This window comes from Caloenas nicobarica, chromosome 1 (assembly GCF_036013445.1).
Source record: "Caloenas nicobarica isolate bCalNic1 chromosome 1, bCalNic1.hap1, whole genome shotgun sequence".
In the NCBI taxonomy this organism is placed as follows: domain Eukaryota; kingdom Metazoa; phylum Chordata; class Aves; order Columbiformes; family Columbidae; genus Caloenas; species Caloenas nicobarica.
In genome coordinates, this window is record NC_088245.1 from 127,235,722 (window position 1) to 127,251,624 (window position 15,903).

The 15,903-nt window shown below is 42.3% G+C and overlaps 1 protein-coding gene across 1 annotated transcript in view; it reads left to right on the top strand.

Moving 5' to 3' along the window:
* The window catches only part of APP (amyloid beta precursor protein), a 217,225-nt gene that overhangs the window by 150,752 nt on the left and 50,570 nt on the right, over window positions 1-15,903 (top strand). The window contains exons 9-11 of the mRNA XM_065650893.1: window positions 2,876-2,950; window positions 4,048-4,206; window positions 14,202-14,330. Of these exons, the coding sequence (XP_065506965.1) occupies window positions 2,876-2,950; window positions 4,048-4,206; window positions 14,202-14,330 (363 nt within the window). The remainder of the gene's footprint in view (window positions 1-2,875; window positions 2,951-4,047; window positions 4,207-14,201; window positions 14,331-15,903) is intronic.

Here is a 15,903-nt window from a genome sequence, read left to right on the forward strand (position 1 = left end):
GCAGGAGTTTTCTCTGGCAGCATGGCTGCCCATAGCTGTGGGGCAGCTGTATCTTCAGTTAGCATACACACAGAGATGCTTTCAACCACTGAAGTCTTCTCAGTTGCAAAAATTGGCATTCAAAGCCCAGCTACTGCAGTCTTTACATTGAATATTGTTTCTGCGAACAGCCATGTCATTCTGTTTTTTTCTCAAACCATTCATTCTTGTTGCACCAGAGCTGAACTCTGAAGCCCATAATTTACATCCCTCCCAACTAGCTGTGTAGGCTGTCAGTTTATTGTCCTGACTTCCATGCCTGAAAACGTTTAGAGAAATAAAGCAGGCAGAGACCTGGTCTAGCCAAAGGTCTCCTTATCACATTACCCACAATACTTGTTTTCATCATATGGATTAGCAGAGGGTTAGTTTGGGGGATAAAAATGGCACAGAAACCATTGTTTTGAAAGCCCATCAACTGCTCATTCAGAGTGAAAAAGAGTATTAAGCAGATGTCAGAGATGTGATTTGGAAACGTAAAAGGAGAGGAGGGAGAAGAAAATAATGAAGTTGCTAACCTAGGCCAATGCTCAAGCTTGAGCACATCATTGTAGTTTATGACTTGAATTAATGCAGTAATTTCTGGGTCTTCTGGAATGTTCACATCCCAGCACCAGTGACATTACAGGTCTCTAGAAAGGTGCTGCCTGTGTACACAAATTAAGTTTTCTCAGCCACCACAATCATATGGCCTAAGCATACAACTAAGAGATGAATACCTAATGTGCACTCAATACACAGCAGCACTCTGAGCATTAATAAGTTTTTTCCAGAACATATCACAGTGCTCTCAGTTGTGGTGTCGGTTCATGTCCTGTAGTCCTGCTTTGCCAGAGAAGCAGTAACATCTCCTGTGCCCAAGTACTGGGAAAGTAACTGGTGGTGGGACGACCTGTAACTTCAGTGCACTGCACATCATGTTCTCTGTCATCAGCCGCTTATTGCAGCCCCTTGCAGATGAATTGTCTTGTCTCCTTGTGAACTTGGGTTGCCTGCCTCCCTAGAGCTTGGCTGCAATTTGCACATCAATGCATATTTGTCTGATGAGAAGATAATGTAAGTTGAAGAGGTGCTTTTAGGCTGCCAGTTTGTGTAGGTCGTAGTACAATTCTTGAGGCTTAAGTTTCAGCTCACAGTTCCCAGTAAAAATGTGGAGTGAAATTAAGACTCTGATTTCTAAGTACTTCAGGTCTTTGTGCTTACAACTGCTGTCTAACCATGCCCCTGCTGAAGCCTCAAAGCAGACCAAAAAAAAAAAAAAAAAAACCCCAACACAATTTCCCACTCTGAAGTTTTTAGCATCGCATCACCTTAGTTTTCCAAAACATATGTCTCCACTCTCCTGGGCTGTTACTGAGACCGGAAACTCTTACAGCTAAATAATTTCACTAAGTTGGTCTGTTATTACTGTGACTGATTTATTGCTGTCTTGAAATACATTCCTAGGCTTTGGGTTAAAAGGAAGATGAAAATTTGAAAAGAAAATCCCATACATTGAGTCAGTCTTGAGTGCAGGTGTCTGCATGCTGGTTAATCATTAGGTCTACAGCCCTACGTAGGACTGAGAAGGGATTCTGTTTCAAGGACTAGGACTTGTACAAGTGGCCTTTGAACCCAGGTTTGGTTGCTTGGTATTTTTTCAAAGGCACAGGCTCAACCAGATAGCCTGAGGCACCAGCAGTGCTCTCCAGTCTGTCCATCAGGAGCCTGATGTCTGTCCATCAGGAGCACGTGGGAAAACTCAGGAGCCTGAGACGGGAGCTGAGTGATGGAAGCTCCACTTCCAGACATGAGACACAGCAGGTTTAATTTGTCCTGCCTTTGGCAATGGTCTTGGTAAAATTTTGGTCGTGTATGTGTACTCCGAGCTTTTCTGAAATCCCCTTTGGAAACCTTATGTTTTACTATTTCTATTAAATGGTATGACAGTGTGGGTTTTGGTCAGAAAGAAAGGAACGGAATTGCACATTTTGAGTAATTGCTTCTAGGTGTTTCTTCTGTCGACTTCTGACATTGTGCTAAATCTGCAAATAAGTCACTTATTTGTGTGCACTGCATTCAGTGACAGCAATTGTTCCTGCATAAAATGTTACTTGAGGAGATTGCTGTCTAGGTGTGAAATAAGTCCCTAAGTAAGACCACAAGAAGGTTTCAGATGTCATAGACAGCAAGTTAAGACTAACTCATTCCTTGAGTATTGAAATACTGCCCTGTGTTACAGGAGGAGGTGGCTTCTCACATTGCTGAAATGAACAGTACCAAAAGTTCTCCTACATCATTTTTCTGTCGGCCTTCTACTTGAGTTATAAATATATTCAATTCTTGAAGTGCTGGACACCTGTTTCTGGACAGACTGGCACAAATTGCGTTGTAATTCTTGATCCATCCAACTCAAAGGCCAGCAACTTAGTCTGAATAAATCTGAAAATTTTTGTGGTGCCAAAAAAAGTATCAGTTAGAATGTGTTGAAATTCACTCATTTTGACCAAGGACGTACAGTAGACGGAAGCGGTTTCCTTTCTGTCCGACTTTAAAAGGGGTTGGTGTGTTCACCCCTAGAGACCTCCACGTCCCTCGCTTGGGCTGGTTCACGGCTGTGTTGCTTCACAGCGGAGTTGTGAGAGCTTGGCACAATGTTCAGACACGGAAGTACCATCTCTGTTTAATTTAATAACAGGACCCCACCTTTGTTAATTGTTGTAACCGCTTTTTAAATGGAGATAAAAGGAGGAGAGGAATATAAAAAGATGACTGTCAGAGCTGCAGTGCTTGGCTGTTGCTAAGCCCTGAGATGAGAGGAAAATACGAAAGTCACGCTCCATGTTTTTTTCCTTAGGTCATGAGAGAGTGGGAAGAGGCAGAACGTCAAGCAAAGAACTTGCCAAAGGCCGACAAGAAAGCTGTTATCCAGGTAAAGGAAAACACAACCACAACCTTGCCAGCTGAGGCCACAGTTAAAATACAAGGGGTGCTGGGTGTGATATAATTTTAAAATGTACTTCCCTGGGGATTTAATGTTAGTCTCTGCTGTTTCTGGTTTTGTTCCCAGCTGCTAGTGGCTGCTGGGTGTCTCTGTACTTTGCAGCTGGTCCCTGGAATAACACTGCAGGATGTTGCTCTTGACTGCATGGAGGAGTAGAGTTTTGCTTGAATTTAGATTGGCCTTCAGTGAGAATTGAAAACTCAGTTCCCATGGGTCCCTTGTAAAATTTAGGCTGTGATAAACTAATACAAGCTGCAGGACCTAAGCTCAAAGCAGAGATGGAAAATGTGATTTAAGGAAGGAATTGCCATCAGTTTTATCTGAAAGAAACCCTCAGCCAAAAATTATTTTATCCAAAATTATACTATAATTCAAAAATTCTGACAAGCCAGACACTCCTTGAATCCCACTGTGGCTATGTCAGGTATTATTTAATACTACTAGAATGATTTCAGTGCAAAACTATAAAAAGGTAGCATTCAGAACCAGATTGCTTTGCACATGAGATCCCATAGCTTTGCTCTCTGTGCACTTTACCCAGTCAATCTTTTCCTTTATTGGAATAAGTTTAGGCTCAGTTTTTCTTCCTGGTGGCCAGTTTATACGAAATTATGGTGACTGTTCAGGTTGGAATTTTTTTCACCCATGTAGACTTGCTTGCGAAGTCATGTCAATAACTCATGGTGGCAGGGGACGTATGCTTGCCAAACTCCACCCTCCTCTAGGCACGATTCTCTAGCGCTGAACCCATGTCTCAGGGGGCAAATGAAGGATTCACTGGTGGTTGTGCTGAATGTGTGAGGAATATTTGATTAGATTAATAAAATATGGCCAGGTGTTCAGGAATTCAGGGCATCAGGAGTTCCTACTGAAATCAGTAAAAGGTGCACTCAGTGCAGATTTCCTGGCAGCCAAGCTAGACCGACTTGAGGAAAGATTTTGGTGATTTGCAGACAGAGGTGTTCGTGTCCTGCTGGTCTCTGCTGATGTCTTCATGTTCCTGTTGTGATGGATGTTTTTTTCAGCATTTCCAGGAGAAAGTGGAATCACTGGAACAAGAGGCAGCAAACGAAAGGCAGCAGCTGGTGGAGACTCATATGGCACGGGTGGAAGCCATGCTGAATGACCGTCGCCGCATCGCTCTGGAGAACTATATCACAGCCCTGCAGACTGTCCCGCCCAGGGTAAGCGCAATACCACAAGCTCTGCCAGCTGTGTCAAAATCACTGGAGTTGTCCTGGGGAAAAAGCTGTCAGTTTGAAAGTTAAAAGTTTAGACTTTGTTTGTACATAAATGTAGGCACAGGCACACATGCCCTCTACATGCCTGTGGATAGATACATACGTAACGATACTTAAGTTAAAAATATGGAAGTGATATAGTTGTCAGAAATTGTAGCCTTTCACAGATCCTGCAGAAGGATGATGAACCGTCCCTCCAAGTGATGCGCAGTAGGATACTTCATCATGTCAAGATGGAGCTTAAGGATGAGGGTGGTTGTGATTTTCTGTTTTGTTTGCTAAAGTGTAGAAATGTTTGGTGAAGGATCTTGTGAGGGTTGTTGGGTGGCTTGAAGATAGCACACTAGCAATTCAGAGTTGTCTGTGTTGGATGTGGTGGCTATTGGTGGGTGTAAAAACTAAGTTCAGAATGTGGATTGAATAGACTTTTTAATGACTGCGTATCTGTGATGTCTGTATTCGGTACCAAAATAACTGGTCTGTGACCTCCAGGAAAAGAGAATCTGCACACTGTGGGAAAACAGTCAAATATATATACCGCTAGCCCCTTGCACACTTACTAGATGGAAAAAACAGTATGTTACTAAAAGACTTTGGGGTCAGCAGTGTAAGATGTAGCCATTAGATCCTGAATAGGCCTCACAGGGAGTTAAATCAATACAGGCAACCTGGCAAAATTACATGTTTTAAGTGAATTTCCTTCTGCAGAGAAACCTGCATATTTAGTGAGCATGGAAAAGTGATCATAATCTTAGTTCTTTATCATTATCAAACTTTTTTCTCCCCCCCATGGTGCAAAACTCTTGTTTTTACTGTGTGCTAAGTAAAAGAAAAGTCTTTTACTTAGGTAAAAGTGTCCTGGGGAGACTTCAGGGTAGTTGTGTTAAGAGTTAATCTGTGTTTTGCAACATAGTAATTTGTGGAAGATGAAGTTAATCTGTATTAAATTGGTAGAACATGTTGTTTGGTCTGAGTGTGAGGATGCATATTGTAACCTCTGACTGTCCTGAGGGTAGTGAAGGGCTTGGATTCGAGTGTCTCCTTAGGAGGCAGATAAGCAAGTTACAGGCTAGGATGCAGCTTTCTTTGGGAAACTAGAGTCTGCAGCTCAGAACTGGGGTTGAGATGAGGTGAGCGCACGCACTGACTGCAGGTGTTTCATGTTTGACTTCAGCCGATCAGCTGTTGGTGTGAGGTTGAGCCTCATGGAAATGTAATCCTGTCTGAAAAGTACCCCAGAAAAATGGTTTGTTTTCAAGTTGTGTGTAGGCTGACAGCTTGGTTCTGCAGGTATCTGATGGTGTGGAAGGTGAAGATGGGGACCACACATGAGAGCAGAACGGTCTTCAGAGCTGTCAAAATGTGCAACTTTATTCTTAGCACAAGGGAACTCGACCTTTCATGTTTGTGGACCACAGATGACTTCTTCACTAAAAAAAATTAAAAAATTCAGCTGCAGAACACTTAAGGGGTAAAAGTGCTAACACTCCTGTGGGACCAAAAAAACCTGCATTATATGTTTGGGTTGCTTGTAGTCAGCTCCCAGAACATTTAAACTGATGCAGTTACTCCATCCTAGAAGGCCAGTAGGTTGGTCAGGCAAGACTTGCCCTTGGCGAAGCTGTGCTGGCTGTCTTGAATCACCTCCCTGTCGTCCATGTGCTTTAGCACAGCTTCTAGGAGGATCTGTTCCATGATCTTCCTAGGCACAGAGGTGAGGCTCACAGGCTGGTAGTTCCCAGAGTCCTTCTTTCTACCCTTCTTAAAAATGGGTACATTGTTTCCCTTTTACTGGTCACCAGGGACTTCACCTGACTGCCACGGCTTCTCAAATATCATGAAGAGTAGCTTGGCAACTACATCAGCCAATTCCCTCGGGACTCTGGGATGCATCTCATCAGGTCCCATAGACTTACATTTGTTCAGATTCCTTAGGTTGTCACGAACCAGATCCTCACTTACAGTGGGACTTTGCTCCCCGAGTCCCAGTCTTGCAGTTCATTTTCCGCTTGGGAAGTGTGGGAAGAGAGCTTGCCAGTGGCTCAAGACTGAGGCAAAGAAGTTGTTGAGTTCCTCAGCCTTCTCCTCTTTCTCTAAAGTTATAAGGACAGAATTCGGGTTTAAATTGAAAAATTATTTAGGCTTTTTTATTGACGTGCATGTCGTCTTATGTCTTCTGCACCCAGCTAGGAGGGTTACCGTAGATCTGGTGTGTATATATAATGTATATGGATATGTGTGTGTGTTTGCATAAAAGTATTTTCCATGTGCTGTTTAATCACTTGGACATATTGCCTTGTACTTGAACATTTCCCAAGATTATTTAGTCTTCTGGCAAAGCACTTGAAGCAGCAGAATTTCATTTTGCTTTTGGATGTCTGGAAGTCCGTGACCAGTCTGTGCCTGCAGATCATTTATCATAGGAACACAGTGAGTCTGGTACACATCAAACTGATCATGGATGTGGTACAAGGTTCTCTGTGGGTGATAAAATCCTGATCCACTTGGAACTCCTGTTTCCTGTATGTGTACAGATTTTGTGGTGCTGTGTTCAAGGGGCAGCCTCCTCATGGAAGCTGGAGAGAAACTTCCTCTGGCTCGGAAAGTCCTTGAACTATGGGTGGGGGGAAGCTGGAAGGTTATGTGAGAAGTACCGTCATTTACTTGCTCTTTTGGAGTAGGCTTTCCTTGTAGGATAGCAAGATATGGGACGAGGGAAACCTTTGGTCTAGGCCAGTAGCATAGTCATTACATTCTTATATACATGCCTAGAAAATGGAAGATTTTCAGTGCCATCTACCTAAGACTATAAAATTCTGGGAATCCTTTATGAATAGCTTCTGTACAAGACCAAAAACTTTAACAGCAGATTTTTTTCAGGTGTTGGGCAGGTGATTGCCCAATGCTGGTGTGAGAGGAGTGCTTCAGTGTGCCGCTCTGGGCAGCAAAGGGGCCAGGGAGTGTACAGAGATGAAATTGCATAGCTTCAAAGTCTGCTAGAAAACAAATCTGGGCAAAACCAAATATTAATACTGTTCTGTTCTCAGAAACGATGTCATGCAGGCTGCCCAGAAACTTAAAATTTGATCCTCATCCCAGATTCCTGATACAGTTTAGCTGTGCTGCTATACTTTGTTGCCTTGGAAAATGAGGTGCAGCTGTTCAGTATCCAGTGTCAAAATATACTGTATTGTTTCATCCTGCTTGATGGCCTTACTACAGAAAGAAGGATTAGTGGCAGCTGGAACCAATATGCCTCTAGTTTTTAAAACAGTTGGAAATTTTCCCCTTCATTTTGCAAGCTAAATAGGGGAATTCAAATCCATCATTCTCCCTGAGCAGGTTGATTCTATAATTTGTTTATATTCCATCTTTCACGTGCATGTCAAATTTTGCTGGATTTATGTCTCCCTGTTTAATCTTCATTGGTAAGAGATGCACATTCTCTGTGGGAAGCCAATGGCGGTGGTGCAAAGAAAAGCAGAAAAGAAATCCAACTCCTAGTGGTGAAATAAAGGGTTTCAGAGCAAGGAAATGTACAGGAAAACTTTGAAAGGTAATTAACTGCCTCTCTTTGTGTGTAAAGTGGGCATATAATGATTAAAATCAGTTTTAAATGCTTCTCTTCTAATTTGGCACTATGTTACTGAAATGTAAATTATTTCTAAATAGAAGATCAACTGTAGCATGTAGCTTAATCCATCTGACATTTTTGCCATGGTTTTTTCTTGTTGTCCTCAGCATTTTCTCTGGTACTTTTTGTGCTATGGAAAGAGTGTCTGTTCAAATGGAGGGAGCACACTGCAGGTTGAAGATGGTCGACTTTGGCTATTTGGGCATGGAGGAGGGATCTCCAGAGGGGCCCTTACTCAGTGCCTCTGCGTTCAGGAAGCTCGAAGCCTTTCCTGAGTCCAAGGAGGTTTCTGTGGAAAAATGCAGTTGGCGGCAGGCCAAAGCATCACTGCTGATCTGGTGATAAAAATCCCCCTGCGCAGGAGGAAAGAGACATCCAGCTCCAGTACTCCATCCTTTAGCTCTGCTCCTCTAACCCCATAAATTTACAGCTGTGGAATTTCACACATACACTTAATTTGGTAGGAATTTGTGAAATAGGCGGCATGGATTTCAGCTCTGCTTTCAAACCAGGTCAGACCTCGAGAAATGTGGTTGCCTAACTCTGTTTTCCTGCAGCTTCTGAGTCTTCTATGTGAATAAAACCAGACTGTCTTGTTTTCTTCTCCAGTCTGGGGGCTTGAGCATATGGTATAGTCATACACCTAGACCTGCTGGTAGGTTTTTTGTACAAGCGAACTAAAAACAGAAGAGGCAATTCCAGATGGGTATTAAGTTCTGCAAAGCCATGGCAGTTTCATTATATCTAAAACGCAAAGTTTCAAAAGAATGAGCAGAAATAAAACTTGTCTTAATTTGTCAAAGTTGAGCAAGTTCAGATCCTGAAAAGAAAATAATGAGATGGAATCGAATACTGTTTTCATTTTCATTTTATTCTACCCCAAGAAAGGTCCTTGGGAGGGTAAGCAAAGGGTATTTTTGAGTACCATTATAGTGATGTGTGAGGTTTTCTTATAAAGTAGCAGAAATTATGAGAAGTCATCTTGAACTCCACGTGAAAGGTATCTAGACAGGGAGTTAGTTCTGTCTCACTCATGAGTGAAAAGTCTTGCATTCATCCTAGCCAGCCTGTCTTGAAAGCTCATGAAATGAACTACTATGCCTGTGTCAAACATGACCCGCAAGTTAGTAACATTATTAACAGCAGGTAAAATATATACCTAATATGGTATACTAGGCATTCCTAGGAAGTGAGTGAAAAGAAGCGATTGTTGCACATTTGAAGAGCAGTAACCAGAAAGGACTGGTGATTGATTTTTCTCTAAAGGCAAGATTAAATAGCACAATACAGCATTGTGAAACTTTCCTCTCTGATTTAGAGAGAATTTTGATCAAAATGACAAGCCAGCTCAGAATTTCCCATGGAAGTTCCATGGCACGGAGCCAGGAAGTTGTATTTTAAATACACAGAAATGCTTTGATATGATTTTTGGGTTGTTTCTCTGTACTAAGTATTTTGGATTTCCATGGGGAGAGTGTAAGTCCTATTTGAAGCCGTCCAAACTACATTTGATGTTTCTACTTTCCAAACTCAATGAAATTGCACTGTTTCATCACTCCTTTAAAATCTGAAATAGTAGACTAGGATCAATGTAGAGTTCATGGGGGATGCATCTGCCTGCATATATATTCATATATATATATATGTTTGTGTATTTCATTTATTAGAAACTGGGTTTTGAGCATTTTAGATCTCATGTATGATTCCTTTATGGGAGTAACCTTATCTTGACACTGATGCCACCTAAAAAAAAGGCGCTCGATTCCAGAGTCAGTGGAGCTGGAACTCACCACCAGGTAGCCAAGGAGCCATCAACAGTTTCTGCTTCATTGGGGCTTATGTCTTGTACAGATGGAAACCTGTTAACCAGCTGTCAGGACTACCAAGTTAAGCTTTCAAACCAGGGCATTGCAGTACAGGTTCTTAACTCTGCCCTGGTGCATATTTAGATTCACAGAACTATCTTCCAAATAAGAGAGTAAGTGTATTCCCTACAGTTTGGGTAGAAAGCCTAGATTATGGGTGTCAAACTCATTTTCCCTGGGAGCCACATCAGCCACATCATTCGAGAGTCCTAAAATTACATTTGGACCTTTGAAGGCAACCGCGAGGCTAATACGGCCTCTGGTGAAAACGAGTTTCACACCCCTGGCCTAGATAGTCTACACAGACCACATACATAGTCTGAGAATCTGTCTGCTGTGTACTAAATGAATGCATGCAAGTTCCAATATGCTCACAAAAACTATCTATAAAATAATACTTTGACAACACTCTTCAGCATAAACAGGATTTTAAATTACCAATAACCAATAGTGCTTCCACCCCGCTTTGCCCACCATGCGCCTTACTAGATGCATTGTCTTTTTTCCTGCATTTGCCTAAACATTGAACGTGTGCTGGGAGACTGAGGACTTGTGAAATAATACACGTTCTGAGTTTCGTGCTGGATCCTGTTCCTTAGGAAACCACCGGCCATTCTAGTCATGGGATAAATGACAATTGCCAGCAGCGTTGGCCAGGGTGACTAAAAACGTGGGAATAACAAAAGCCATATTGAGAGTATCCTGGTGGCTTTCAGAGGAAGGTCAAAAAACCAAGCCAACAAAACACTGCAAATAGTGGAATTATTTCATGAAGCTCAGGTAGCCCCTGGTGGCTGATACAGGTTAGTTGTTCTGTGAGATGGTTTTTTGTTAGATGACGACAGATATGTACGTTGAGTTTTCCCTGGCAAGACACGCAGCAGAATTTCAAGCACCAAACCCCATTTTTTTAAATGACGTTTGGTGGTTGGTACATTATTCGTAAAGAGAGAGAGTTATCAAGCTGGCCGTGGGATGTGTCAGCCCTTTGTTCTTCCGCTATAGACAGTGCCAGAGCTCAGGCCTCAGGAACTTAATTTAGCTGATAATAGCACCAGTTTCATTTATAATTTAATCTGAAGGTTCCTGCCTAGGGTCCAAGTAATGTACGGCTGTAGATATACTAGCTTCAGGCACAGGGTCTGGCTGCATCTCCTCAGCCTGTGGAACTTTCCCTCTCCTCAGTGCTTGACCATTCATTGGAGTCCGTCTGCTCCACCCTCACAAGAGTTCATATCACTGCTCGTTGTACCAAATTTGGGGGTGAATCCTGCTGAAAGTACCTCTGCAAAAAGTTCTTGCGTGGGTGGGATTTTTAAGCAGAACCATTTCACTGCATAATGAAATTTAAAGGAAAACGTGTGTGTAATACATTACAGAGGTGGGACTTGGTGTGTGAGGTACAGTTGCTGGTATGGAAATTTGTTAAAACTTTGCGAGCAGTAGGTCTACAGTTCTAGGCATTGAGGAGAAAATGTTCAATTTTTGTTTTATTTTGTTGTTTTTACTGCTAAAGTTGCTTTTGGCTATAAAACTTGGTCCTTATTTATGGTAACCACCCCACTGAGGTACGCAAAGCCCAGTGGAGAGCTGCTGTCATTGCTCGTCACCAGCTCTGGTAGTTTAGGCCTTCAGCCACAGCCCTGAAGTTGTGGGGCAGTAGCGCTCCAAAATTGTTGGGAAGCTTGAAGGTCTGGCCTGATCCATCGCGACTGGGACTTTGGACAGTCGCGTCTACCTACATACAGTGAGTTTCTAGTGGTTTGGGGTTTTTTTCTTGAGAAAAAGCAAAGTCACAGATCCTGTAAGGAAACACCCTGCATTTAATATTCTTTCTGCATTGTCTTGTACTTGAATTATGCTTTTCTGCTGCAATCACAGGAAGATTTCTTTGCCAGACAAGGTAGAGGCATGTGTATCCATTTTTCCGCTATAGTGATAAGTTTGGGACATTTCACAATGTTGTAAAAGGCACAAAAGGTGAGCTGGCTTACCCAAGTGCTCAAATGAAGAAATGCTGAAATGTAGAATGTCCTGAGTTGGAAGGGACCCACAAGGATCATCGAGTTCAACTCCTGTCCCTGCACATGACAACCCCACAGTTCAGACCATGTGTCTGAGGGCCTTGTCCAATCTCTTCTTGAACACTGTCAGGCTTGGGGCCGTGACACCTCCCTGGGGAGCCGCTGTTCCAGTGCTCCAACACCCTCTGGGGAAGAACCTTTTCCTCATGTCCAACCTAAACCTCCCCTGGCACATCTTCCTGCCATTCCCTCGGGTCCTGTCCCTGGTCACCAGAGAGAAGAGCTCAGCGCCTGCCCCTCCTGCTCCCCTTGTGAGGAAGCTGGAGCCGCCATGAGGTTTCCCCTCTGTCTCCTCCAGGCTGAACAAAGTGACTGCTGCTGTTAGTGGTATTTGACAGGTATTTTTAAGGTTGTTATCCTATTAACAAATCTGCTTGTGACTCTTGATGAAAAGTTTCATTGACGTATTGCAGTGACTACAAACATACTGGGGGAGAACAAAATATACATCCTTCTGGTGTTAGACGTGACACTTAAATTGGAAAATCTCTTGAAGAAACAGAAATTAATTCTTTTCTCTCCAATCTGCCCAAAGCCACTATCTTGATGTGTCTTGGAGGCAAGGAAAGGTGACAACATTTTCTGTCTCTAAAACGTTCTTGTTGTTAAGCTTTCTGGTCTTCTAGCATTTGTTCCTACAAAGCTTTACAGTTGGCATTTCAGTTTGTTTTGCCATTACCATAATGTTGTGAGGATTACTTACTTTGCAACATTTGGCCACAGTTTCTTGCAATTTGATCCCAGGGTGCTTGGGACTTGCCACTAAGTTTAATCTTTTGGCAGGGAATGGCTTCACATTATTTCTATCTGACAAATCTTCTTCAAATAAGCTTTGTTTTACTGTCTTTGGACATTTTAAAATCTGTTGCTTCTCTTGATCTGAAGAGATTCTTAAATCTTTGAGCTCTGTAGCTTAGTTATTAATCTCTTACATAAGTGTTAAATTAGTTTAGGTTCTATATTTGTCCATGAATCTAAGTCGTCTTAAAGCTTCAGTTTCACCCACGGTTCTTCCTGCTTCAGAAATCTGTGCATGAAGCCTCTGATGCTTATTTTGTCACTTCCCCACACTGTCCCCTGTGTCTTGGCCAGGGCCCAGACCAGCTGTTTCCCACTTCTGCTCATTCTTTACTGCACAGTAAGGTCACCTTGACCTTTCTTCTCACCCACCTCAAATTCATGGTTATCACTGCTCAGCAGCTTTAGGTGGGATGCACAGGCACAACAGCACATGAAGAGTTGGAGTGGATTTCCAGCATCCATCATAAACACAGAGTTAAAAGTGAATGTCTTAGCTGAATGCTAGAGAACACTTCCCTGTTTTGGCACTGTATTAGTGTATGGAGTAGAAAAGTACATAAAAATACCCATTTCTTGGTCTTCACTGCTCTACCATCTGTCTTTGTATGTTTTCATGTTTGCTTCAGCTATGGACCTTTCCTTTGTTCATATTCAGTTTTATGCCTTAAGGCATATATTTAGTAGTTTTTACTAATTGAAATCACTTGCAATATATACATACCCTACGATTTTTACAAGATCTGTCACCAAAGCTGAGTACCTTCAGAAGAACCAAGTGGGTTGCCCTTTTATTGAATTTTGCAATCAAGTCTGCTGATTATTCCTTGGCTTAGATTAAGTAGTGCTTTTGCATGGTCTTCTGTGCAGCTGTTGGGCAGGTTACCTTCTAATTTGAATCTGAACGTGTGCATTCAGTTTACTGGGGATAAAACTTCCTAGTTGTAATCTTTCCTGTTGCTAAAGTTTAACTGAAGTTGACAGATGTTGATACTGGTTGAGTATTCAGCATAAGAGAGCGTATATGGGGAATCTTTGAAATGCTTCCAATGGAGTCCAGGTTTCAGGAGATCTTCTGGGAGGGATTTGCCTGGTGGTGAAGACTGCAAAACTGGGAGCTGGGATCATGAGGGCTTCCTGAGTTGGGTGAGAGGAGAAATGGAGTGATGGAGAGAACGGAAGCAAAGGCCAAGGCAAATTGATGTTGGATGTCCATTAACTAGCATGCTGAGGTCGCACTTGCTGTCTTGTTGAGGCAATAGCACAGCACTTAGACAAGGAAATGCAGTAACTAAACTTCCCCTTGTGGTCAGGGAGGAAATCTGAACGCCCTCCCCAGGGACCATACCTGCTCCCTACAACTACTATTTAGTGGTGCATCCTGCTGAATGGCTTGAGTGGGTGGATGTTCTTCGTAGTAGTCAGACCTGCCTTCAAAAGGCAGCTGCAGGTACCAGCTGGCCAAGTGCTTTTGGTTTGGGATACATCTCCAGTGCAAGGAACTAAAACATGTTGTTGTAAACTAAACTGATTTTTTTCTCTATTTTTTCCCTATAGCCTCGTCACGTATTCAACATGCTGAAGAAGTACGTGCGTGCTGAGCAGAAGGACAGACAGCATACTCTCAAACACTTTGAACATGTCCGCATGGTAGACCCGAAGAAAGCTGCCCAAATCAGATCTCAGGTAATCTCCACTGAGGATTAATGGGGTCGTGTTTGTTCATAACCATTGTGAAGCTTCTGTCCACCTATTTTTTCTAAAATACCTGACTCCCGTCTGCGGACAGCTACATGCAATAAAAAATGGTCTGCTTTCTTGCAGAAGATTAAGGCAAAGTTATGTAGGAGTAGGGTGGGTATAATTTGTCTTCTGAGAAGAACCAAAAAGCAAGTTTTCTGTCTGTCCAGACAGTGAGTCAGTCGCGAGCATTTCCTGAGGAGCCCTCCAGTGCGTTAATGCCCAGAGTCTTTATTAGTGCTTTGGTAAATAATATGTCTGGGAAAATGTCAGTAATAGATTTAGCGATCACACGTGGTGATGCTTCCCTCAGCTGAAGTGGCAGAACCAGAATGGTTTAGCCATCTGACTGCAACCAGCCTTTCTATCATCATTGCAGAGGTACTTGTAGCGTCTATAAATGTGATTACTGCGAGGTACTTGAGTTTAACATGTTCTTTCGAAATAGGCACTGTAGTTCGTGGTGTTTTAACTGCCGAATGTTACTGCAGTCCTCAACATGTATGTTTTGGAAGAGCTTTTATGTTGTCTTTGAATCATGGAGGGTGAGAAAGAAAAGAAAAAAAAAAGAAGATGTAGCTGGCTTACAAAACGGCAATTAAAATTGTAGGCATAATGGATAAGCTGTAAAAAAAGTGTGCCATAATCTGCAGAATCAGCCACCGATCCATCTACAGGATACAATGGGAAGCACTGTGTTCCACCCACAGTTTTTGAACTGACTGGCATCATGAAAAGCTGGATCAAAACCATGTACCTCTCTGAATGACACAATTTGCATATTAGACTTCTCGAACATCTATTCCAGCCATACTTGTACATTGAGGTCATGCTGTCTTGAAAACATGAGTTTTAGTTTTTAAAACACTGGATTATTTAATAACAAAAAACAGTGAAATTTTGCAGGCTACAGCTTGTGTGGCAGCACAGATGAAAAATGGAAACTGACATTTAGGCAGGAGAAGTGCAGCGTGTTGCTTATTGTATCATCATAGGAATGGGTATTTCTACAGTATCTTTGCTTCTTGAATTGGTCAGAAGCTTGAGGGAATGTAGGCTGGAGGATCTGATGGGGAATTTTTTTCAGTGGAAAATGCAAAACAAAATATTTTATTCAAAAGCATAAATACTGTATTTCAATTTGAAGAAATTTTACTCTCTTCTTCATTGAAATTGCTCTCCACAAGCCATTTTCCTCTTTAGGCCTAATTGCCCTGTCAGTCGTCTAAGATGGCACCTCAGTTTCTGTTTCTACTGAAGAGAGGTGACACCTGTGGAGAGCACCCTGGGGGAGCGTATATCATGGGATGTCATGACTGAACCCATAACAGTGTGCAGGAACCAGAGGCAATAGACTTGTAATCACAAGACAGTACAGTAATGCTTCTAGGTGGAAATATTTCTGTTTTCAGCTGAAAAGGTTTGCAAATGTTTTTACCTAGGAAATTGGAGCTTTTTTTTTTTTTCCAGAAACAGCTGTTTCTTTTTGCAATATTAGGTTAACAAGGAAAAAAAAAAA